At 42.1% G+C, this 26,192-nt stretch overlaps 2 protein-coding genes across 3 annotated transcripts; both read left to right on the top strand.

The window, feature by feature from the left end:
• Positions 1-3,556: 3,556 nt before the first annotated feature.
• Positions 3,557-11,060, top strand: LOC148891682 (uncharacterized). The gene is made up of 4 exons (XM_089009091.1): positions 3,557-4,385; positions 6,183-6,593; positions 7,989-8,621; positions 9,164-11,060. Exons 1-4 carry the CDS (start codon positions 4,136-4,138, stop codon positions 9,598-9,600), a joined length of 1,731 nt encoding a protein of 576 aa, XP_088865217.1. The 5' UTR covers positions 3,557-4,135; the 3' UTR covers positions 9,601-11,060.
• Positions 11,061-12,045: 985 nt separating this feature from the next.
• Positions 12,046-18,654, top strand: LOC148891683 (uncharacterized). Of its 2 annotated transcripts, none has more exons than XM_089009032.1 (4): positions 12,046-12,379; positions 13,022-13,083; positions 13,335-13,425; positions 13,499-18,654. In XM_089009032.1, the coding sequence occupies exons 1-4, from the start codon at positions 12,163-12,165 to the stop codon at positions 14,389-14,391; spliced, it is 1,263 nt and encodes a 420-aa protein (XP_088865158.1). In that variant the 5' UTR covers positions 12,046-12,162; the 3' UTR covers positions 14,392-18,654. The 2 variants fall into 2 exon arrangements, with proteins under 2 accessions (XP_088865158.1, XP_088865159.1); XM_089009033.1 differs by having other exon boundaries at positions 13,502-18,654.
• The last annotated feature ends 7,538 nt before the right edge of the window (positions 18,655-26,192 follow it).

Genomic DNA, 26,192 nt, shown 5'->3' on the forward strand with positions numbered 1-26,192 from the left:
GCGAACTAAAGTTGTGCTGTTAGCTCTGACCCTATACTGTATATCCCTGATGTACTGAGGTGGCGGTGCCAGACCTCTGCTTTGATAGGTCCCTGCTCTAAAGTTGGGGAGAGCAGTGGACTACTCCCTGAAGCTAATCTGATGACTTGTCTATGACTGGCCTAATTGTTGCATTCTCTCTGGTAAGGGTTTTGTTGTTTTACAAAAAATTACTTCTTTTACTCTCCTTTCAAACCATGTATTTTCTTTAGCTAAGATTTTAACCTCACTGTTGTCAAATGAGTGCTTGCTTGCTTTTAGGAGTGTATGTACTGCAGATTGAGGCCCACAAGCATTATCCCTGCAATGTTGATAAAGTCTTCTGTTTGAGCATTTGTTTAGTTTCCCCAACGAATTGCTTTTTACAATATACATTTTTACAATGTAGGGAATAAACTACATTACATTGCTAGAGTTGAATCAAATTACCCAATACAATACAAACTAGGAGTTATCAGAACCCTCCAGCATAGGGCTAAACTAATACCAACAAGCGCCAAAGATAGAGAAAAGGATTCAAAACATGTCAGGAGAGCACTCACAAATTGTGGTTACCCTCATTGATCTTTTAACACATGTCAAAAGAAATGAAGAGGGAAAGAAGCCAAACATCCTGAAAATACAAAAAGGAAAGGAGTAGCAGTACCTTACATTGCAGGGGTTTCGGAAAAACTACAAAGGGTCCTATGGCAACAAAAAAATTACTACTGGTTTCAAACCGATAAATACTTCAAGACAAAAATTAGTGCAGCCAAAAGATAGGATGTCAAATGAAAAACAAAGTAATGTAGTTCATTCTATACAGTGTAAAAATGAAGATTATAAAGAGCAATACATTGAGGAGACTAAACAAATGCTCAAAAAAGACTATCCACATCGCAGGGACAATGCTAGTGGGCCTCAATCTGCAGTACTTATGCACCTAAAAGCTAGCAACCACTCATTTGGCGACAGTGACATTAAAATCTTAGTTAAAGAAAATAGATGATTTGAAAAGGAGTAAAGGAAGCAAATTTTTTAAAACAGCAAAACCCTTCACTAAATCGCCATGGGGGTTTGAGGTTTAATTTGGATCATGCTTACAACAGACTTCTTAGATCGTTAACACGTAGGCTTAGTCATGCTAATGACGTTATACCAGGGCAAATGGGCCAATCAGGGCCAGTCAGAACATAACCAGACAGGACAAAAGGAGTGATCAGAAGAGCTTCTGGGAGTAGTCCACTGCTCCCCCAACCTCAGTACAGGGACCTATCAAAGCAGAGATCTGGCACCGCCACCTTTGTCCATTAGGGATATGTAGGACCAAAGCTACCAGCACAAATTTAGTTCGCTGGCGAGGATTTTCGAATGAGAAGCGAAACGTCCGATGCCTTCAAATAAGTACAGATAACGACTGAAGAAACCTTTTCACTGATAAAATTGTGCTGGTAGCTCTGGCCCTGTATACATCCCTACTGTCCAGAGGTGCCGGTGCGAGACTACTGCTTTGATAGGTCCCTGCTCTAAGGTTGGGGGGGAGCAGAGGACTATTCCTGGAGGCTACACTGATTACTTCTTTTGTCCTGACTGATTATGGACTATGACTGGCCTGATTGCCCCATTCACTCTGGTATCACCTCATCAGCATGACAAAGCCTGCGTGGTAATAATCTAAGAAGTGTGTTGCAAACTCCCATTGCGATTTAGTGAAGGGTTTTGCGGTTTTATAAAAATTGCTTCTTTTCCTCCTCTTTCAATCCATTTATTTTCTTTAGCTCAGATTTTAACCTCACTGTCATCAAATGAGTGGTTGCCTGCTTTTAGGTGCATATGTACTGCAGATTTAGGCCTGCAAGCATTTTCCCTGCGATGTTGATAAAGTCTTTTCTTTGAGCATTCGTTTAGTTTCCCCAACGTATTGCTCTTTACAATCATTTGTACAATGTAGGGAATAAACTACACCACACTACTAGAGTTGAGGTGATCTGTGAGGGATTGAATTTCTTGTTTTTTATTATTTTTCCATTATGGGTGATTTTCCATTATTTTCCATCATGGGTGAAACTGGTTAGCAGATCACCTCAACTCTGTGGACATCAATCTTAAATTTACTCGCGAGGACATTAAAGAAAACCAACTAGCCTTTTTGGACTACAAAATAATAATAGAAGAGGACTTTTTTCCTTTCGGCTTTTCCCTTCAAGGGGTCGCCACAGCAAATCAGTGTCTTTAGAGGTTTGATCCGCATGTTTGTTTTGGCCAAGCTTTTACGTCGGATGCCCTTCCTGACACAACCCTCTGTATTTATCCGGGCTTGGGACCGGCACAAGAAGACATATGTCCCTTTGTGGCTACAGGACAAGCAACTCGCTCAGCAAAAGGCTCCCAAACACAACAGAGAGCTAAAAACAAAAGTCTTAAGAAAGGTTATGCACACTAACTGCTTTTTGAATCAAATCACCCAATACAATACAAACTAGGACTTATCAGAGCCCTCCAGCATAGAGCTAAACAAATACCAACACGCGTTGAAGGTAAAGAAAAGGAGTCAAAACATGTCAGGAGAGCACTCACAAACTGTGGTTACCCTCTGTGGTCTTTTAACAAATGTCAAAAGAAAAGAATAGGGAAAGAAACCAAACATCCTGAAGATACAAAAAAAGGAGAAGAGTAGACGTACCTTACATTGCAGGTGTTTCAGAAAAAAACTACAAAGGGTCCTTAAACCGGTTTGGTGGGGTGAGGTTCAATTTGGATCGTTCATACAATAGCCTGCTTAGGCAACATAGGATTAGTAATACTGATGAGGTGATACCGGTCAAAGTGGGGCAATCACGCCAGTCGTTAGTCATAACGACAGGAACTATCAGTGGAGCAGCTGCAGGGAGTAGTCTCCTGCTCCCCCCAACCTGAGAGTAGGGACCTATCATAGCAGAGACCGGCACCGCTATGTCTGGACAGTAGGGATATATATAGGGCCTAAACTACCAGTACGACTTTAGTTTTCTGACGAAGTTTCTTGGATAAGAAGCGAAACGTCCGACACCTTCAAAGAAGTACAGATGACGGCTGAAGAAACCTTTTCATCAAAGGGTCCTATGGCAACACAACATTCCCACTTATTTCAAACCGACCACCTAAAAGCTAGCAACCACTCATTTGACGACAGTGAGGTGAAAATTTAGCTAAAGAAGATAGATGGTTTGAAAGGGGAGTAAGGGAAGCATTTTTTGTAAAACAGCAAAACCCTTCAATAAATCGCCATGGTGGTTTGAGGTTCAATTTGGATCATGCTTACAACAGAGTGCTGAGATTGTTATTACATAGACTTAGTCATGCTGATGAGGTGATACCAGGGTGAATGGAGCAATCAGGGCCAATCACAGACCGTAATCAGACAGGACAAAAGAAGTAAACAGGTTCGCTTCAGGGATTAGTCCACTGCCCCCCCCCCCAACCTTAGAGCAGAGACCTATCAAAGCAGGGGTCTGGCCCCGCCACCCCTGTATATTAGGGATATATATATAGGGCCAGAGCTACCAGCAAAATTGTAGTTCACTGACAAAGCTTGTCGGCTGAGGAGCGAAACGCTAAAGTACAGATGACAGTTGAAGAAGCCTTTTCATCGATGGACGACTCCTGTACGACTGAGAGCGTAAACAGACGTTCGCTAACAAAGCTCTTCGGATGAAGAGCGAAACATCAGACGCATTCAAAGAAGTACAGATGACGGCTGAAGAAACCCTTTCCTCGAAGGATCATTCCTGTACGACTGAGGGATTACACAAACGAAACGCTGCAGGATTTCCGTCGGACACAATTTTCTTTTTTCGTCGTTTGGAGTTAGTGTACGTTACTACGTTCAATCAAATTACGTTTTGCGTCTTTTGGAGTTGCTTTACGGTACAACATTGAACCCGAAATTACGTTTTACGTCGTTTGGGGTTGCTTTACCGTATTACGTTCACCCCGATTTCCGGCCTAAGCCGCATTTGTGTTTACACGCAATTAACTTGTGCACGATGACCACGCTGAAGTAACTCAACCAGGCCCCTCCAAAGTGTAAACCCCACCAGTGGTTGAGGGATTTTCCCGTGGCCCTCTCGCCGTTATCATGTCGAGTGGCGCAGCACTTCACGGCCAGATCGGCTCCATCATTACCGCCCTTTGCAACGCCGCTGCGGCGCAGATCACCAAAGTGGTAGAGGATGGCATGGTGGTGCTACGCCTCGAGGTGACCCAGCGGGACCACGAGATTCGGCGGCTGAGGAGCAGCATGGAAGTGCTGCACGGCGAGCTAAGAGCCGCCCACCGCACGGCGGACAGCCTGCGGGAAGCGCAACATCATCAACTACACTCACGAGGTGGGCACCCTGACACCCCGGTTGGAGTACATCTTACTGTGCTCTTAACATGCCAACACACACGTTTTTGTAAACATCAGAGAATTTGAACTTTTATGGTAAACGTCAAAGAGGCATTTGTGTCTTCTACGGTGTTGAGGGTAACGTTTGAACGGTACCGGAGTAATACAACACGTGAATCATATACCTGTACGTACTCTCATATTACAGTCTGGGACCATGTTACAATACCCGCTGCCACCCCACTGATGATGTTGGGTTACTCAAAACATATAAATTTTGCACCTTATAATTTACCACTTTATTCATTTTATAAAATACTCAAATTTAAACTTCTTCACAACCCGTTACTGAAATATACCTCACGACATTTGCAAGAAGCTTACAGATAACTTCCTGGAATGACATTTCTTCTTAAATGATAAAATCATTGACGATCTCTCGGGCAGCAGCGTTGAGTAATATTTGACCACATTTCAATATCAATGGGATAACTCAGTTATGTTTTTTTTAATCTCACATGCTTCTATTTAGACCAAAACGAATTTAAAGACAAAGGGGAGAAAACATGTTTCCTAGATGGACACAGTTTCCAAAATACTTCATTACAATGACTAAAATGAGTTTGGATTGGACTGGATTAGCCTTTATTAATCCAGCAGTGGAGAAATTTACATTTCACAAGAAAGTATGAGGAAAGGAAGAACTAGAAAAACAAAATACAGGAGCTGCTGTAAAGGCAGCCACTCTCGCGGCACCATCTTGAAGTCAAAACAACAAAAAAATGAACTACAGTAAAGTCTCGTTATATCGATATTCAAGGGAGTCCGAAAAAATATCGATATAACCGGGACTATCGATATATCCGATCCTGTTTGCATGTAATTTTCTCCGTGCGTGCATAGAAATAGTATCGATATAACCGGGACTATCGATATATCCGATATCGATATAACAAGACTTTACTGTATCAAATAATGTGACACAACACCAAAGACACAGATAGTCATTCAATCTTGAGCACTTTCTGCATCTTCTTTGTTGCATGAAGCAGTTCTAGATGAAATAGGGGAGGATAAAAGCATCCTTTTCTCCAGTGGAGCAGGGATGTCGTTGGATTGGATTTACCTTTATTAGTCTCGCAGTGGAGAAATTTAACTTTCACAGCATCAAAGTTATGAAAGGAAGAGGAAAGGAAAGAAAGAAGTAGAAAACTAAAATACAGGAGCTGCTGTAAAAGCATGTACTCTCGCGGCACCATCTTGAAGTCAAAAGAAGAAAAAAACTAAATTATAAATAATATGACAACACAAAGACACGGAGAGTCATTCATTCTTAAGTACTTTCTGTAACCTCTTTACTGCATGACGCTGTTCTAGAGAGAGGATCAAAGCGTCCTTTTCACCAATGGATGAGGGATGCCATGGTGAAATGTGTACGTCTGCTACAAGCTAAATGTTGAAAGCAAACACGAAGATGTAGCATCCATTGACATCCCTGGCTTAAGATATTAACATGCTTAATTCGACGGTCAATCTTTGCGTGGCTGTACTTTGCTACTCAGGAGTTAAGTAAATGAGGCAAAGATTAAAAAAAGTTTCAAAAGCACGATTTTCATTATTCTCCAGCATTTCAGTCAACATAAAGGACACTTTTTATTTAGTCTTTGAGTTTTCAATGAACCAACTATTCATGCTTTTTGAATCATCAGATATTTTTGATTATTTATTGGTTCTGATGGTGAGGTTTATACTTTGCTCTGTTAAAATGTCAGAAAATGTGCTTCTTTGTCCACAGTTGTCGCTGAAGCTGAGAGGCCAGTACAGGTCCAAAGCCACTTTCCCAATGTCGAAGTGGTGGTCAAGCGTGAACCCACAGAACAGGAGGGATGCGATCAACCCGGACTACCGACAGAAAAACCTTGCGAAAATCAAAGTGACGTTCCGGCTGATGTCCGGCAGACGGGAGCTCCCAGTCGCGGGCCACACCGACACTTGTACAACAACATGCGACGCCGCATGGTCAATCGCCTGATGTTCAAGCGCGGCTTCAATTGCCCCTACTGTGGGAAATGTTTCGAACATTCCGGAAACCTGGAGCGTCACAAGAGGATACATACGGGGGAAAAGCCGTACCGTTGCGATGTTTGCGGGCGACGCTTTAACCAGAAGTGCAGCCTCAAGGGGCACGTCAAGATCCACCAGCGAAGTAAGTCACAAGTCAATTTGATCCCTTGTTGCTGTTGTTTTGTTAACTAGAGCTCGAGTAGAGACCAACTCGCACATGCCCCACACTGATTTTTTTTTTTTTTTTGTGTAATATCCCGCCTTCACTTCTGCTTGGCACAGATAGATGAACAATGGTCGTGCCTGACTGATAATTTTGAGGCAGATGTCGATTGTATTTGGCGAAATTAGATTTTGATGAATAATTGACCCACGTTAAAAAAAATTGTATTCATGTATTCCTCTATTCATTTATTTATTCATTTATTCATCTAACTATTTATTAGTTTTTTTTATTTACATATTTATTCATGTGATTATGTATGCACTTATTTGTTTATTTATTTGTTTGGTTATTTTTGTATTTATTTGTGTATTTATTAATTTATATATTATATATTATTTTATATATTGGGTTTGAATGTCACTGTCTTTGTCATGTGCTTTATTGTGGTAGTTATCTATTCATGTATTTATTTTTACAAATTAACTATATAAATAGATAAGTAACTAAATAAATAGATAAGTAACCAAATAAATAGATAAATAACTAAATAAATGGATAACTAAATAACTGGATAACTAGATAAAGAAATACACACATACATACATACATACATGCATACATACATACATACATACATACATACATACATACATACATACATACATACATACATACATACATACATACATACATACATACATACATACATACATGCATGCATGCATGCATGCAGACAGACAGACAGACAGACAGACAGTAAAGTCTCGTTATATCGATATTTTCGGGAGTCGGAGAAAATATCGATATAACCGGACTATCGATATATCCGATCCTGCAGCATGTAAATTTTCTCCTTGCGTTCATAGAAATAGTATTGTAATAAGCAGTACTATCGATATAACCGATATCGATATAACGAGTGGGTGTTTGAAAGTCTTAAATAATAATAATATATTTCATTTATAAGCGCATTTCAAAACTCTCAAGGACACTTTAATATTCCGCATTGGTTCTGTTCTGGATGAATTAGTAACATGGCCCAAAAAAGTTTAATACAATGAAGCAGGTTCATCATCCATTTTCATTATTCTCCAGCACGCGGCATTGTCAGCGTCATTCGTCCGAACCCAGGTAAAAGGGAGAGCTCTGACGTTCACAATGCAAGCCCGAGTTGCACTTTGATATCAGTTCTTGTCAACAGCAGGCGGTGGTATCGGACAGAATAGCAGCACCCTGAAATTGATTAAAACGCATTGTTGAAAGTGTTTTATTCTTATTTCGTCAGTGTAATCTTAACCAGAGTTCCATGTTTAGAGTAACATTTTCCTTGAGTTCCCTTTTAAGTTTCCAATCAACGACTTGTCCTTTCAGGTCTTCAGTCGGCACCCACTAACTTCCAACACCCCCCAACAAAGCCCCCAAGTACAAACACGACAGGTGTTTGTCCAGCAGGCGACAACATTACGTCGGTGACCGATCACATTTCTGCTAAGTGTCCGGATCCCCCCCATCCCGCAACGATTAAATCAGAGCCCGTGGAGGAGAGTGTGACACAACCTGAAAGGGAAGTGGCAGACAATCAAAAGTCATGTGGGGAGGCAAGTGATTGGACTCCACAGAATGGCACGGGGGTCCCGGTGGGAGCTCATCTTATCCCACCTCACGCCGAGGCCTCTTGCAGCACATTCACATTCCCTGAAAAACCTTACATAGGAAACAACAACCATATAATGCCATCCCAGCTGCCTTACCCTTGTGCAACCTCTGACCCCCGCGGTCTGCCGTGGGAGCTCTCTGGCCACCCACGAAATGGCGCCGACTCCTCCCAAGCGTCCCGGCCCAAGAAGTGCTTCTTCTGCTCATACTGCGGTAAGATGTTTGTGCGTGCTGGCCATCTGGAGCGACACTTGCGCATCCACACGGGCGAGAAGCCCTACGGATGCCCCACCTGCGGACGATGCTTCAACCAGAAGTCCAGCCTCAACTGCCATATGAAGAGACACGGTACTAAATAAATTCACACCTACTGTCGTACGAAAACGTCTATCCTTGGGTCTTCAGTAAGCCATTACTGAAGCTGCTGGCACTTAATTCAGTAATTACAAGCGAGCTTGGCCGGAAAAAGACGCGCAATACAAAATGTAACTTACAGCATCTCTGTCCAAACGTTTTTTGAAATACAGTACCCGCAAAAATGTTCGTATGTACCGTTTGTCATTACTCGAATGTTCGTAAGCTGGGGAGCGTCTCTATATAGCTAGCAAGCTAACTATATAGCTAGCTACGTCTGTCATTTTTATATTTCTAGGAGTTAAGGATAGCGATTTGTTACAGCAATAGCTTTTGTGAAAGCACAACATAAATTATGTATTGTAGACATTTTACATTGTTAAAACTGCACAACACACAGAATACTGGGGTCATATGATTCAGCTTCCTCCTCTTGTCAGTCATCCGTAATAACCACCCTCTTACCAAATAAAAATTACCCAGAAAAACAGAGGATGTAGTTCATTTAATTGTGTTGCCTTTCTGTATTCTTTCAGACAAGAACGGGGAAAGGCAGGGACTGCACCCCATCACCTGCCCGATGCCCGAAACTTGCTCGCAGGAAATACCCACTGATCCCTCGCTCGGACCGTTAGCCTTGGCCGACTCGGTTATCGGTCACACGTATGGCGAGGTTTTAGACACCGGTGAATGGCGAGATTACGCCCCCAAGAGTGCGATGGATATGATGGATCCGTTCTCGCAGGCGGGAATGGCGGCGCCAGAGGATGGGACCATCCTCAACTTCGGTCTGCCATCCTCTGACTCGGCTCAGAATTGCTACATTTGTTCGTCGTGCGGGCAAAGTTTTGACTCATTTGTTCTTTTTGAGAGGCACCAGTGCAAAAGTGAAGCGATGTTCAAGTGTGATGTCTGTGGTCAGGACTTTGACCACGACGACAAACTGCAGCTCCACATGAAGCTTCACCAGTAGAGATAACATTTCAGAACTTGTTTCTCTGAACTCATCTAGTTTCAATTTTGGCGATGGAAACCGCTAAACGGGAAGAAAACAATCACGTTCACATCCTTAGAACTCACACTATGGATGTCAAGGCGTCACTCGCTAGGCCTTTCTATGAAAGCCATGCACGCCAACTCACACATGCACCACGGGTACATGAGGATGGTGACTCCAAGTGGACAAAAGTAATACCTGCACCGCACATGTAAGTAATTGTTATGTTTAAATGGGAAGTCCAATTTCTTTTGCTGTATATTTTATGTGCCCCAACTACGGTAGACTGATTAATATTGAGTTTGTGGAATCAGAATTAACGAAATTCAACTGATTCAACAAAAAAGGAGATGAGTAGCAGTACCTTATATTGCAGCTGTTTCTGAAAATTTACAAAGGTCCTTTGGCAACACAAAATTCCTACTTATTTCAAACCGATAAACACCTTAAGACAAAAATAAGTGCATCCAAAAGATAGACTGCCAAATGAAAAACAAAGTAATGTAGTTTATTTGATACATTGGGGAGACTAAACAAATTCTCAAAAAAGACTCAACATTGCAGGCCCTCAATCTGCAGTATTTATGCACCTAAAAGCTAGCAATCACTCATTTGACGACAGTGAGCTTAAAATCTGAGCAAAAGAAAATAAAGGGTTTGAAGGGAGTAAAATGCACTACTTTTATAAAACAGCAAACCCTTCACTAAATTACCATGGTGGTGGTGTGAGGTTTAATTCCGATTGTGACTACTTAGATCGTCACCACATAGGCTTAGTCATGCTGATGAGGTGATACAAGAGCGAACGGGGCAATCATGGCCAGTCATAGACCATCATCAGTCAGGACAAAAGAAGTAATCAGTGTAGCTTCAGGGAATAGTCATGTTGATGAGAAGTGAAACGTCTGACACCGTCAAAGAAGTACAGATGACGGCTGAGGAAACCTTTTCATCTATGGACCACTCCTGTACGACGGAGAGCTTACACAGACGAGATTCAACCGTCCATTTTGCTATTTGGCTCTGCTGTGAATCTTCCCTGAACCCAGAAGCTCAAGCAAACAAGCTGTGACATTTAAGCCCACTTTGTTAGTTTTTGGCAAACACCAAGGGTTAAGTTATTTTTAATTGTAATATCACTATCGAGATGTTTCTGCAACCACTATACACTATTGAGAAAACATCAATATTGCACATTTCTTGCATTATAGGAATAAACAAAACGAATGACACATACATACAGATACTGTATAATCCACATTATAGTATGTCAACTTCTGCAGCGTTTCAAATGACTGACATTTTGTACGATAACAGCAACCTGGAATTCTGATTACTTTTTGTTGTTGCTGATGTCACCATGTATTTATGTACCCTTAACTGTGTGCTTATTGGTCTTTTGTTCATCGTGCAAAATATTCCACATTTGGATTGGATTTGTCAAGTGTGTCGTTGCCTGATTGTTAAACAGCCAAACAAAACTGTTGTGAGCATCATCAGCTCTAAATAAAACACATTTCAAGTTTATTCTGGACACCCACTTAACTGTACTGCAAGATCATTTAATGACATTTTACATGTATTTTCATTTTCAAAGACATTTAACAAAGTTGGAATTGGAATCGCTTCATCAACCGATATTATCACTAGCAACTACTTATACTTCGAAATTATTTCCTAATATCTCCATGCATCAAATACGAGCTTTGGTTTTAAATACAGTACACATTTTTTTTTAAATTAATTCAAATGGCATGCAAACATACAAAGCAACAGAAACAAACAAACAAACAAACAACACTGCAAACAAAACACAACAAAAGTAGACAAAACCATTGGTTTTGAATAGCTTGTGGAGCTTCTAAAAGTACATCTGAGGTGTGTCTCAGCAAATATTTCTGCATACTTGATATTTTCCAAATAGTTGGCAACATACATTAGGTGACATAATCGCGTATGAGACAGTACCTGATCGCACAGGAAATAGGAGTTCCTGACAGATAATCATTTTACAAGAAGAACAAAATAGAAGAGAGATAGAGCGGGGGGAGGGGGGTGCCAGGGGTTTTAACATTCCATCGAGTCTGCACAACATAGTGAAATTGACAAAAAAGAGAGGGGGGGGGGGACACCAGATGAATTCGGCAAGCACATCATCCTATGCCATATTTCATCAACAAATCATGTGTTTTGATAGCATTTGGGTCGGCAGATGGTTGAATTGTTTTCTGATATAGTTTCATTTCATTTTGAAATATTACAAATAGGGGTTTCCTCCCACAAAATTTAGATTTATGAATATGATGTTTGGCAAGAAAAATACAGTACACATTTTGATCAATATGAGGTGATAATCACGTCATTACGTATTTACGTCATCACGTTACTATAAACGTCCTGTGCGTTCCCGCCTCACCCGGAAGTGAGTTTGTGAGTCGGGATGGAATGCTTTTCCCAATATCCGCGTGCTGTTAAAACGTCATTTAGCTCGTAAAAGCACGCCTTTTTTGTCGTTTCCCCATGCTAGTGTGGTCGTAGATGAAAGGAAACATGGCTTGTGTCGCTTTTCAAACGCAGCTGTCGTCCATCATGGAAGTTTTGGTGAAGGCGGCGGTCGCCGAAATCAGCAAGCTTGTCGATGACAATAGTGCCTTCCTGCACCTGGAAATCTCGCGGAAGCAGAGCGAGAACGAGATGTTGAAAAGGAAGCTTCAAGCGATCGAGAATAAAAACGCGCAGATGCAGCGAGTATTTGGTAAGGAGCATCACTACAAAGACCACCGCGCCTTTATCTAAGGGAAATAGTTTTTACAGCAAAACTATTAAAATGCCTAAAACACGTGTTACGACACAAGGTTACTTAGGGCTTTAAGCAAAGTTTAGGTTTTCAAATTAGAGTTCAGTTTCATGTAGCGATGGAAAACCGAAGCAATAATAATACATTTCATTTCTAAGCGCCTTTCAAAACCCTCAATGAGACTTTACAGTCACAATGAAGCTTTACATACTATTGGTACGCTCCTGGGCCGAAGCATCTTGAGGCTTCATTTATTCTATTGCGCCTTTATGAGGAAAATAAATGTCAAGACAGACAGTGATTAAAATGATACCATAAATACGATGGGATCAAAATGGCAGGGAGTTGTGTTGTGAATGAATGCGCGTGTGTTACTTGAAATAATATTTGTTTTTTTTAGTCATTGACACGTGAACAAAGAACCTCAGCACAGTCTGGCACATCACTAGTTTTAATAAAGATTCAGGGTCTCTATTTCTGAGCACATTTGGAAGTTTTCTCTCCAGACATGTTATGTCTGCTGCTTCCAGATGACATCATTCTCATTGATAAAAGATGGTACAGAGCACACCCTCCATCACTTTCTTATTTTATTTCCAGAAAACTTGGCGGACAGAGGACGAGATATAGGATACACAGTCCATTCAACAGGAGGGATCAAGGTGAGTAACGCTAAACCGTTTCAGGTTCTTCCAATGGCAGCAGAAAACACATGTTATACTTTCTCACGTGTCACCCTCCCCTGAAATATTAGAATCTGGCTCGGATGAAGTACGAGTGTACTATTTTTTTAACACACCTACGGGCTAACTCATGTTGTCATTTCAAACCTGGTTACTGTCCTGGCTTAAAAAAATCAATTAGAGTTTTGAATGCATTGTAGCGGGTCATCTTTTCTTATTTTGTTGTTCAGTGTTCTGAGGTGGAAGGCACAAACGTTTCCTTCACCATCAAGGAAGAGAGGCCGGAAGAGGTTCTGTGGATCGCCGATCCCACTGGCTCTGGTCAGTACGGAATTAACCTTTGGATGTGAAACGCAAGGTAAATGCTAACATTCTTATTTTCGTTCTGTGGCAGAAGGTTCATCTTTTGAGTACCCAAACATTTCCGAGAGGTTTGAGGAGGACCTTCAGAAAACTGCTTCAGACTTTGGAGACTCGTTCCCATCGCGTGAGCATTGCACCGAGGTAAGCGGGATCAACATGCTGGTCAAGATGGAGAAAGAGGAATCGGCGTTGGGCGGCTTTAGCCGGGGCGAATGCCAACTAGGTGCTGCCAAGCAGAACCAACTTTCCGACATGTCTCTGGAGGAGCGGGACCACCAACTTTGGGCATCCATCATCAACGCGGACGATATTGACTCGGCTTTCCCAGAATTTTCTAGCGTGGTGGACGAATATTCGGATGCATTTCCTGAACCGCCTCGTAGGTTGGCAGAATCCCCTCAAGCTCCATCTAATGGTGTTTATGACAGCGAGTACCCCAAGGAGCCGCCGTCATCCACCTTTCCACCAACACATCAGTCGGACCCGCGCAAAGAGGAGGTCTATCCACAGCGGCCGGACAGGCCCCCGGCGACCGCCTCACAGGCATCTTTTGCCCGCCCGGACGCTGCCCACCGCCACTTCTCTCGTGGCTTTGCCTGCGCGCAGTGTGGCAAGACCTTCTCACGCTTGCACCAGTTCAAACTGCACCAGCAAAGCCACAGGCGCAAGCGCGCCTTCTGGTGCGCCGTGTGTGGGAAAGGCTTCCAGTGCTCGTCGCACCTCAGCATCCACCACCGCACGCACACCGGCGAGAAGCCGTACGGCTGCCTGCAGTGCGGAAAGCGCTTCACGCAGCAGAGCAGCCTGCGCGTGCACCAGCGCACGCACAGCGGCGAGCGGCCGTACAACTGCGCAGAATGCGGTAAAACCTTTATCCTCATGCACCATCTCAAGCGACACTGCGTCATCCACACGTACGGCTGATGGATTTCGCCAGCTTAGTTTAGCACGGATGTTGTACAACTTCTTTTTCAACTATGCAACTATGCAAGAAAAGTTTGATAGTCTGCGTGATTTAAAACCCCAAATTGGACTGGACTGTGTTTCTACTAAACACACATTTGCGATGGACACCATTAAGACCCACGCAAGTCGCAGGTTTACCCACAGAGGCTGTGGTGTCATCATAAGCCCCCTTTAGCAGCTGCCCTCCACTACCTGGATGAAGCGCACCCCCTTTTCCCGTTCCACCGGTGCGAGATAGAGGCGCCCAGTGTGACTTTGCTCTTGTTAGACTCGCCATCTGCTACCCTTCTGCACAGACCTTGGACCCATGCAAGTCGCTCTCAGCCCTGCTGGATGCAACCACCTGCACTCCACCATCTCTATGGGGAGAGATTGTCTGAAAATCTTTCACACAAATACAGTATATCTGATTTTCATGACTTCTTTTTCACTCATTCATTGCCATCCACAAATTTATTCGGGAAAATATGACGTAGAGCGCCTTTCCCAAATTTGTCTTGTTTGGGTGCCAATAAAGCGCTTTGTTCCAGTTTCAACTGTTTTTAAAGCGCTATATAAACCACTATGTATGTATTGCATTGTTTTGGACAGCTGCCCTCATTTCAAGACCCATATAATTTAAAATTAACTATATTTTTTCTGATGAAAGAAGAGAGTTTAAGGTTTCTTGCGCTGCATTGAATGTTTATGTAGTTCTAAAACACAATATTCTGTGGGTCCTGGAATCTGAGTGAAAATGACAAAAACCCTGCCACAGCACTGGATGCATTTTTGCACTTCTGGCAGTGAATGAGGTAATTGTAATTATTATTTTTTTTATCCTCTGTGTGTTTATGAGGGAAGCAGGTGTTGATGTTTCGCCAGTGTTCGGTTAAGATCAGAAACACATTTTAGTGGTCACAATGTTCAAAAGGCTCTTAACGCATTCACTGCCAGACGATATGCAAAAATGTGTCCAGTCCAGTGCCAGGGTTTTCGTCATTGTCACTTAAACCGCAGAATCCACAGAATATTGATTTTTAGGATTACATAAACATTCAATTTAGCGTAAGAAACCTTGGACTTTAAAATGAGTTAATTCCTAAGTTATTGGGTCTGGAGATATCTGAGCTTGAAATGGGGGTGGCTGTACAAAATATAGTACAATACATACATATTGATTTATATAGCGCTTTAACAGCAGCTGAAGCTTTAACAAAGCGCTGACATGGACAAAATGCAAATGCTGCCCCCTTGTGGAAGGGAACAACATTGCCAGAAGTCTGACCAGCACTTTATCAGTGCCCCCGAATGGCGCTTCACGTCGTGCTTTTCAATTCCTAAATAAATTAGGGAATGTGAGTGAATAAGTTAAGGTTATAAGTGGCTCGTAAACCTTGAATATGGGTTTTAAAGTTCATTCCCCTTGTGAATTGTGAAAGGTGAATTTGTGGCTCAGCGTACGTTCGATTTTGAGGCCAGTGGCCGAGGCAATTTCAACGTATTCATTCACACAAAGGTCTCGACCATTCACATGGCCCAAGGCTTGTCCCGCCATCCGCAAGGAGGGAATGTTGCTCCTTCCATTGAACTGGAATGAGTCACACCCTGTTCTGCATTTATAAATTGTAAAACACGCAAGATGACAGGATGCCAAATCAGAACAAAGAATGTTTTTAGGCAGAGGAGTCTTTAGGAAAACAAGTCCCGGTTTGAATTTCTTTCTCAACTAGTGTTAAATAAACGCTATAAGATCGACGTCGCTGGTTTTCCATTTTTCAATTTCCAATATTTAATGGCAAAACACGAGGTGAATTGTGCCAGTCACCTGATACAGCAACACTGCCTCCTAGGGGATGGAGAAAGAAGGCACCTTTCTACATGTGTAAATCACTAATGTTTTGTTTGTGTGAATAATGATCAGACAAATCCCTCCCCAACACTTTTTATTTACCGCTGCAAGTGATTCATTCTGTCACTTACATTTTTCTTGCTCGACCTAAAGTAAACCCACGCAATGACCAAATCCGCCTGTAGGGTTGTCGTCTATTTGGAGAAACTGCAGGAAGTCGCTTTGAGCCCCCATGGGACAACATCGCCTTCATGTGATTCTATGCACTTGATGCAGGATGGCAGAACGAGGCCCTATTGATGAGTTTACTATACTTGTTAGACTCCCCATGGCTCTTTTTCACTATCCAAAATGAAGGAATGGAGTAGTTCTCAATTTTAAATCCCCAAGAATGGTTTGGACTTTATTACCACCAAGTGTTAAAATGGCGTCACAGGCACCAATAAATATGCCAGACTATGCCAGAACAGAAACCCGCATGACTACCAAGTTGGATGTATTCTTGTGGAATTTACTCTTGTGATGTCGCCATTGATTAAATTATTCTTGTTGAAAACAATGACTTAAGGTGTGCCATCATGTGTCATCAAAAGCAATTACTATACAAGGTAAACTGCATTTATGATTACGAAATAGTCATAACTTTTAAGCATGAGATGGTTTGGTGGAAAGCTGTCAAATTTGCAAGGTAGCAAATTCAATCAAGTTTGGGTTTCAAATGAAGCTTTGAAGACTGGATTAGGCATTTGTGTGATGAATTTAAATTAGGATTATCAATGTGGTTTGGGATTAGAATTAAAATGTTTAGAAATGTTAAAACAAAGCCTCATGACGGCCTTACTTCACAGAAATACAGCAAGTTGACAGTTTTATTGAACGTCCAGTAAAGTCTCGTTATATCGATATCGGTTATATCGATAGTATTGCTTATTACGATACTACTTCTATGAACGCAAGGAGAAAATTTATGTGCCGCAGGATCGGATATATCGATAGTCTGGTTATATCGATATTTTTTCAGACTCCCGAGAATATCGATATAACGAGACTTTACTGTATTTGTTGTGTTCTAGAAGTTGCCTCCAGAAGGCAGTGTAATTCTACACTGTCCACCTTGAGTGGCACATATTTTCTGGTGTATAAGGCGCACCCGCAGTGAATGGTGTATTTTCAAACCTTTTCCATATATAAGGGGCACCGGACTATAAGCCACACTTTCAATGAATAAAAAAAGTTTTCCAAATATAATTTATATGTCAGAATCAGAAAACCTTTATTCGTCCCACAATGGGGAAATTTGCAGTCCACAGCAGCAATTGAAAGGGGATGGGGTGGGGGGTGAAAGGATAGAAAACAAGATATTCTGAGCATAACAAAATAAAACTGTCAACTGTATACTGTGCAAATGTAAATGTGCAAAACTGTTTCATAAAAAAACTGTACATAGTGCAAGTATCAAGAAAGGCACATTGAAATATTGCATCAACCAATGGCGGTCCGTGCATTTCACACCTAGGCCTTCAGTGAAGTCCTACTTAGTCCGACTTGAACAAATATCCCTCGTAATACCATAATTTATGACACAACGGCTGGAGACATCATTTACAAAAGCACACGCATGCAGTACTGGGTGTGGCATCACCTTAATCGTCTACAACACAGGCTATTTTCCAGAGCAATTACACATCAATAAATCTGCATCAGCAATTAGAACTTGTCCCTATACGTGATACTGCAAACACTTAAAAATAAAAGGAAATTTAAAATCATTTGTCCACAAAGTTTTATTAAGTCCACCAAGAATATGCAATCTTTAACAAGATTTTACGCTAAATTACAAAATGTCAGTTTAATATAAGAAAAACAACAAGACGTTCACAAAACGAACTATTTGTTGAAAATAAAAGTAAACAAATCTTTTTCATTTGTTTTTGAGAATAGGCCTACATGCGACAGCGAGTTGTCCTCTCCTTCAGCCATTGTGGGTTAAAAAAGCAAGTAGATATACTTGGTTTTTCTGCTAAAGTTTCCGGGTCTGATCTGTTGTAGCTTGGTTGATTTGCATAGCACTGCCTCCGCTGAGGGCTGAGGTAAAGTGAGTATCCAATCACAGGACGCGTACATGTCATGTTCAACGCGAGGCCCTCTAGCAGGCCTTATTGTGCCAACTCGTGATCTGATTGGCTATCGCAACTATATATCAACTACATGTGCCCGTTCATGTACAGCGCACAGACGCCCTCACTGTTGATTCTGAAGGCGTCGGTCAGATTTCATACAGCCTGCGACACAAGCTAGCTGAATTCTGATTGGATTAAAAACTCTGACCTAAAACTACAACACTGAAAGGAGCATAACCAAATGGATATAATATAACATCAAGAAAACAGTATGTAGAATAATTATATATATATATATATATATATATATATATATATATATATATATATATATATATATATATATATATATATATATATATATATATATTTAGAAAAAATATTTTTTTAATGAAATTGACTTTTATTATAATTATGATAATGATGTCTGATTATATTAGGCCAGCAGAGAAGGCCTTGCTGGCTCTGACGGCCCATCACTGGCATCAACCCATATATACAAGTGTGCAGTTTTTTTTTCTCACATGTGATCATTGAGAATTGCAAAGCCTGACAGCAGTCGGTAGGAACAAGCGGCGGTACCTCTCCTTCTTGCAGCACGGGTGTAATAATCTCTGGCTAAAATAAAATCTTTGACAATAAAGCTGACTTTGACTTTTGACTTTGAGTTTGACTAAAGGAGCTACCCAGTGCTGTCAGGGTGGGCAGGAGTGGGTGGGAGGGGCTGTCCATCATAGCTTTTAGTTTAGCTAGCGTCCATCTGTTGCCCACCTCCTCCAGAGAGTCCAGCGAGCAGCCCAGGACAGAACTGGCCCTCTTGACAAGGTGTTCCAGTCTTTTTCTGTCCCGGGTGGTGATGCTGCCTGACCAGCAGACAATTCCATAGTGAATGGCTGAGGCCACCACAGAGTCATAGAAAGTCTTTAGGAGTGACCTCTGAACTCCAAAAGACCTCAGTTTCCAAAGTAGGAAGAGGCGACTCTATCCCTTTTTCATTAGGGCATCCGTGTTTGTAGTCCAGTCCAGTTTATTGTTGAGAGTAACACCCAGGTACTTGTAGGAGGTCCTCTCAATGTCCGAACCCTGGATGTTCAACGGTGCAGGTGAGGATTGTTTCCTGCAGAAGTCCACCACCAGCTCCTTGGTTTTTCTGGTGTTGATCTGGAGGTGATTCTGCTGGCACCAGTCCACAAAGTCCTTTGTCAGTCCCCTGTACTCCCTATCGGCTCCCTCTGTAATGAGGCCGACAATAACTGAGTCGTCAGAGAACTTCTGAAGGTGGCAGGTTGGGGTGTTGTAGTTGAAGTCCAAGGTGTAGAGGGTGAACAGGAATGGAGCCAGGACTGTCCCCTCCCCTGCGGCGCTCCGGTGCTGCAGATAAACCTGTTCGACTCACAGTTCTTTACCCTCACATACTGTGGCCTGTTTGTGAGGTAATCTGTAATCCAGGATGTGAGGTGATGGTCGACTCCGGCATGCCGCAGCTTGTCCCCCAGTAGATTTGGCTGGATGGTGTTGAAGGCACTGGAGATCCTTACCGTTCTCCCAGCATTCTCTAGGTGCAGCAACGCTGAGTGGAGGAGGTAGATGATGGCATCCTCCACAATGTGGAGGATGCCATCATCTGTGGAGTCCACACCGATGCTGGGCTGGTAGGCAAACTGTAGCGGGTCCAGCGATGAGCTTTCCAGCGGTCGCAGGTGGGCGAGGACGAGTCTCCAGCGTCTTCATCAGGTGAGACGTCAGCGCCACCGTTCTGTAGCTGTTGAGCTCCTTTGGGTTGGGTCTTGGGCACTGGGACCAGGCATGACGTTTTCCACAGCTGTGGAACTCTGCACAGCTTCAGGCTCAGGTTGAACAAGTGCTGGACAATGACACACAGCTGGTCGGAGCAGGTCTTGAGGAGTCGGAAACTGATGTCATCCGGACCTGCTGCCTTCCTCACCTGCATCCTCCTCAGTTGGTTCCTCACCTGCGCAGTTGTGACAGACAGGCAGGAACGTGGCGGCTGAGGGTGTGACAACAGTTGGGAGGGCAGTTGTTGGTTGCTGGAAGCTGGTTGTGAGAGGGTGCAGGGAGGGTAAGGCCCCAGTGAGAGTTGGTGCAGGTGCAGCTACAGGTGAAGTTGACGGTGGGCCGGGGGCGACAGGCGACTTGTCAAACCGATTGAAAAAGCGGTTGAGTTCATCTGCCCAGTCCTTGTCTTTTTCGTTCAATGTCACTGGGCTTTTGTGGCCTGAGATGTTTTTCAGGCCCTTCCAGACACCAGCGACATTGCTGGCTTGCAGCTGCTCCTCCATTTTCATCCTGTAGGCCTTCTTCCCCTCTCTGATCTTCCTCCTCAGTTGGATCTGCACGGCCTTCAGTTCCTCTCTGTTGCCCGACACAAAAGCCCTTTTCTTTTCCTTCAGGAGGACTTTTATGTCGGGATTAATCCATGGTTTGTTGTTGGAAAAACACAGCACAGTCCTGGTGGGTACGGTGTTTTGTTCACAAAAGTTTATGTAGTCTGTGATGGTGTCGGTGAGTGAATCAATGTCCTCCCCGTGAATCTCAGTGAAGAGCTGCCACCTGGTTGAGTCAAAACAGTCCCGCAGAGCTTCTTCAGCTTCTGTGGACCATCTTCTGACCGTGCGGGTCACAGCTGGTTGCCTCTGAACAAGGGGTTTGTACACAGGCTGGAGATAAACCATATTGTGGTCTGCTCTTCCGAGAGGGGGGAGAGTGTGTACGCATCTTTGGCGTTAGAATAGAATAAATCCAATATGTTATTGTCTCTGGTGGCACAAGTTACATATTGTGTGAATGTTGGGAGGGAGGATTTCAGGGAAACGTGATTGAAGTCCCCCGAGATGATGAACAAGGCGTTGGAGGACTGGGTTTGCAGCTTGTTTACAACAGTCATGAGGGCATCGGAGGCAGCGCCGCCATTTGCCGTAGGGGGAATGTACGTCGTCACGGCTATAACGTGTGAGAATTCCCGCGGCAGGTAATGCGGCCGGAGGCTAACGGCTAGCAGCTCGATGTCACAAGTGCATATAAGCGTTTTCCAAATATAAGGCACACCACATTATAAGGTGTTACAGTCGAGGCTGGAGTTATGCATTTCTTCAACAGGGAGAAATGGAGTTGGTAGCTGCTGGCAGGAGTTGCGAGATCTGTTGTGGCTCAATATTACTTTGCATATAAGGCGCAGGGTCATCTTTTCAAGAAAATCATAGCTTTTGGGTGTGCCTTATATGTAAATGGAAAAATGTGTAAAAGCATAAAAGGAGGCATGCGAAGTTGAGCTCTACACAGGAATTCCAACCCAGTTTTTTAACTTTGAGGCAGACATGCCAACCACAAAAGCACCATGCTGCCCCCCCCCTTCTCCAACCCCTCAAAGTGCCACACAACATCCCATCATTGAGTATCGTGTGTACAACTTTGAAGAAGAAGAAACGCGGCTCGAGTGCTTTGAATAATTTCCAGATGCTATGTATATAGCATGTAAACACCCCCCTAACTACATAAATGTACATGTGTGTGACCTATATGGTTAGTGTAAATGAGGGTGTGCTACAGTAGGCGTCGCCTTTCGCTGGCGGTGTGGCTACACAGTCAACACAGTTTGCTTCAATTGCTTCCTTTTGCTAACAAAGCCTGCCTGTCTGCATGTTTTCTGTGCATATTTGGTTGGGCGTGTGGAAATGTGTTGGAAGTGTCCGGGGAAAAATCCCAAGTTAATGCAAAGCAGGGATCCTACACAGATGTGAAATGCTGTGACTCAACAAGCAATTCCAAACCTAGTCAAGTAAAAACAAAAAGGCACATTTTGTGAAAAAAAACATGTATTTTTAAAAATCATTATTTTGTATACTATATTATCTGGTGTATGAGGCGCACACAAAAGCCTTTATTTTCTTCAAAAGATGACCCTGCGCCTTATATTCAGGTGCGCCTTACGGTATATGTGAAGTAATATTGAGCCACAACAGGTCCCACAGCTAGTGTCAGCAGCCACCGATTTCTTGCCACACAAGGTTTTCAGACCAAACAATACAGCAAAATACATTGACGTGATGGAAGGACTGCTACAATGTGTCTTTTTTTGGTCAGGGGGCATTCCTTTAGTGACGTCACGTATGGACTCGTCACCAACTCAAAAACAAGACTTCCTGAAGATTCAGCGTGAGTCTTAAAACGTAAAATATGGCTATATGCACTGGAATCTTTTTAAAATAGGCTCAGTATAAGTCATTTGAAGCCATTTTACAAATTCTGGACACAACTTGTCCGGAGACGTCGGTTGTCCTTTAAAGAACAATAAATAAATAAATAAAAATGTCTCCCTGTCAAAGAAATAGTGCATAACCCCAGTCTCTACTGTAGCACCTTTTAATGTGGTTTGCCTTAAAATTTGAAAACATTTATATATTTAAATATTATTTTTGGATTACTTTTTTCCATTCATTGAAGGTGCGCTTTATACTCCGGTGTGCCTTATATATGGAAAAAGTTTGAAAATACAACCTTCATTGAGCGTGTGCCTTATACTCTGGTGCACATTATACACCACAAAATATAATAATAAAAAAATGCAGTCATATAATGCGGCAATGAAAATGAATGCAGATGATGAAATATAATTTTTAAAATGACAATAATTGAAAATGCTCATGTAAAAATTACATCTTGAAATGCTCATGTAAAAATTACATCCAGAAATGCAGACAATTTTATTTTTAAAAAGTCAATACAGTAAAGTCTCGTTATATCGATATCGGTTATAACGATAGTACCGCTTATTACGATATTATTTTCATTTCCCTTGCACATTTCTAGTCTTTTTATGTATAATTAGTACCGTTTAGTACGATACCCGGTTGTTACGATAATCCGGTTATTACGGTGCTCCTTTTCATCCCCCGCCGGCCATTTTTGTTGTTTACATCGATATATCCGTCGCGCCATTGGTCAACTTGGTCACGTGTCTTGTTACGTGAGCAGCTCTCCCGAGCAGACGCCATTTTCAGACGGCAGCTCGTGTGTATCAGACGGCTGCTCGTGTGTCTTCAACAATGGACTGTTTTGGATGCCATCAGAGCAATTTCCAAAGCGTGGAGCACGGTGTCCGAAAACACCATCAAGAACTGCTTCCGTCACTGCAAATTTGAAAATCCAGGGTGCAGTGAGGAAACATCTGCAGCTAACGAAGAGGATGACGACAACATTCCTCTTGCAGTGTTGGCTGAAAAGCTAAAAGTCGCCGACATTGCATCGTATGTCGCAGTCGACAAAGACATTGCGACATTCCCAAGCTCATCAGATGCGGATATCGCAGCGGAGGTCAAAGCCAAGTATGCCACAGTAGATTCCCGTGATGATGATGATGATGCTGATGACGATGAAGAAGAAGCGACTGAATGCACACCTTTTGCAACTTCGACAAAAGCGTTGCAAGGGGTTGCGGACACGCGATCTTTCTTTGAATCCGTAGAAAATGCATCCGGTTTTTTAGAAACGTTAAACAAGATGGAAGTGTTCATATTAAAATATAAAAATGGGAAGCAGAAGAAGATTGATGACTTTTTTAAATAGCTTACATACATACTAATTGCAGTGTTATGTACATGTACTGTTACATGAATGCAAGCGTTTTTTGCAACAATGTTTGTTGTTTTGTCTGCTGAAGCGTCATGATTTTGAAAATGACTGTACATTCCATACTGTGCATTAAAGGGCAACCAACATCACTTTTTGTGTTTCTTGAGTTAGTCAAAAAGCTGTTGTTGCACAACTTTATTTTTCACTTCACTACTGTACAAAAAACATGTTAGATACGCAATCCATGAACCCAATGATGAAATTACATGCCATAACAAAGATGCCGCATTTACGCCCCCCCCCCACAGGATCGGATATATCGATAGTCCCGGTTATATCGATATTTTTCGGGTTCCCTTGCGTATCGATATAACGAGACTTTACTGTATATTAAAATATAAAAATATGGATACTTCAGAAGGGTTTTCAAAAAACAACTACAAAACATAATCCAAGATCATTTTGTATTGAAACAAAAGTAAAAAAGAAACTCGTGTCACATTTTCAATTGTGTTCTAGGATTAAAAACAAGCAGAAATTAACACTAAGCTCAAATCACAGTATGTGATTTAATATAAAACATGATCGCAAAAAATATAAATAAAAACTACACATGTACCCTACAATGAATTGTAGAATTTTAAATGCCAATATGAAGGCATATTGTTGACATCATAACATCATATTCGTTTTCTGTTTTATGGTTATCACCAAGCTCCCTCATTTCCTGTCCCCAATGACAGTGAATGCAATCAATGAAGCGGTTGCGTTTATTTCCACAAGGAAATCAAATGATTAGGTACTTGCACGCCAGGTGAAGCTAGGTTAAAAACACAGTTGGATGAGTATTTGAGTATGCGAGCGGACTTGAGAGGAGCGATGGGGAAAATGAACATGTTGATGCTAGGCCAAAGATGGTGTGTAAGCCTGACATGTTGTGAAAACCACCTGCAAACATATTTGGCCCTCAAGGCAACTGCTTAGCTTGTAAAATGTCTCACAAGCCTTGTACGGGCAATCAAGGGAATATGATGTTTTCCCATCTGGTTGGTCGAGGGCGAGGAGGCAGGGCAGACAGTGTTTGGTTTTGAGAGAAAAGGGAGAGGTGACCAATGGGAGATAAGTTGAAGGACGACGAGCCTTCTGGGAATCAACATCCCCGATTGCATAATTCCAATGAGAAAAAAAAGTTCTCAGCATTTTGCAGATTTGTGAATTTATTGTTTTGACTTATTTCAATGACCGTTTCCATTTTTCTTGTCTGTGAATTTTACACAACCACATTTAAAAATTAGGACGTTTTACGATTTTTATTTTGTACTTTAATTCCTGCCATGTACAGTAAAGTCTCGTTATATCGATATTCAAGGGAGTCCGAAAAAAAATATCGATATAACCGGGACTATCGATATATCCGACCCTGTTTCCATGTAATTTTCTCAGTGCGTGCATAAAATAGTATCGATATAACCGGGACTATCGATATATCCGATATCGATATAACGAGACTTTACTGTATTTTAATTCCTGCCAGACGATGTGCAAAAAAATGTGTCCACTCCAGTGCCAAAGTTTTTGTCATTGTCACTCAAATTCCAGGACCCACAGAATAGAGTTTTAGGACTACATGAACATTCTATGCAGCGTTAGAAACCTTAGACTCTCTTCTTTCATCAGAAAAAGAGTTAATTCCTAAATGACATGGGTCTGGAGTAATGAGGGCGGCTGTCCAAAACAATGTAATACATACTTATTGGTTTATAAAGTGCTTTAACAACAGCTGAAGCTGCAACAAAGCGCTAACATGGAAAAGAGGGAAATGAGGGAAATGAACAACATTGGCAGAGGCCATAGCCAGCGCTTTATCGGGACCTAAACGATAAAATACTAAACCCAACATTGGCAGAGGCCATAGCCAGCGCTTTATCGGAACCTAAACGATAAAATACTAAACCCAACATTGGCAGAGGCCATAGTCAGCGCTTTATCGGTATCTAAACGATAAAATACAAAACCTGAAAAATTCGGGAATGGCACTCTACGTCATATTTTCAAGTCCTGAATAAATTCATGAATGGCAGTGAATGAGTTAAAATAGTTTTGAATTAGCTGCCGAATCTTTGATCTCTATTTTATTCAATTCTTCATGATTATTTCCAGCAGCTCATGTATTTTGTTTTTCTACTTTCATTCCTTTCATCACTTTGCTGCTGTGAAAT

The sequence above is a fragment of the Hippocampus bargibanti genome, linkage group LG11 (assembly GCF_051943395.1).
Source record: "Hippocampus bargibanti isolate YZ-2025 linkage group LG11, ASM5194339v1, whole genome shotgun sequence".
Classification (NCBI taxonomy): Eukaryota; Metazoa; Chordata; class Actinopteri; order Syngnathiformes; family Syngnathidae; genus Hippocampus; species Hippocampus bargibanti.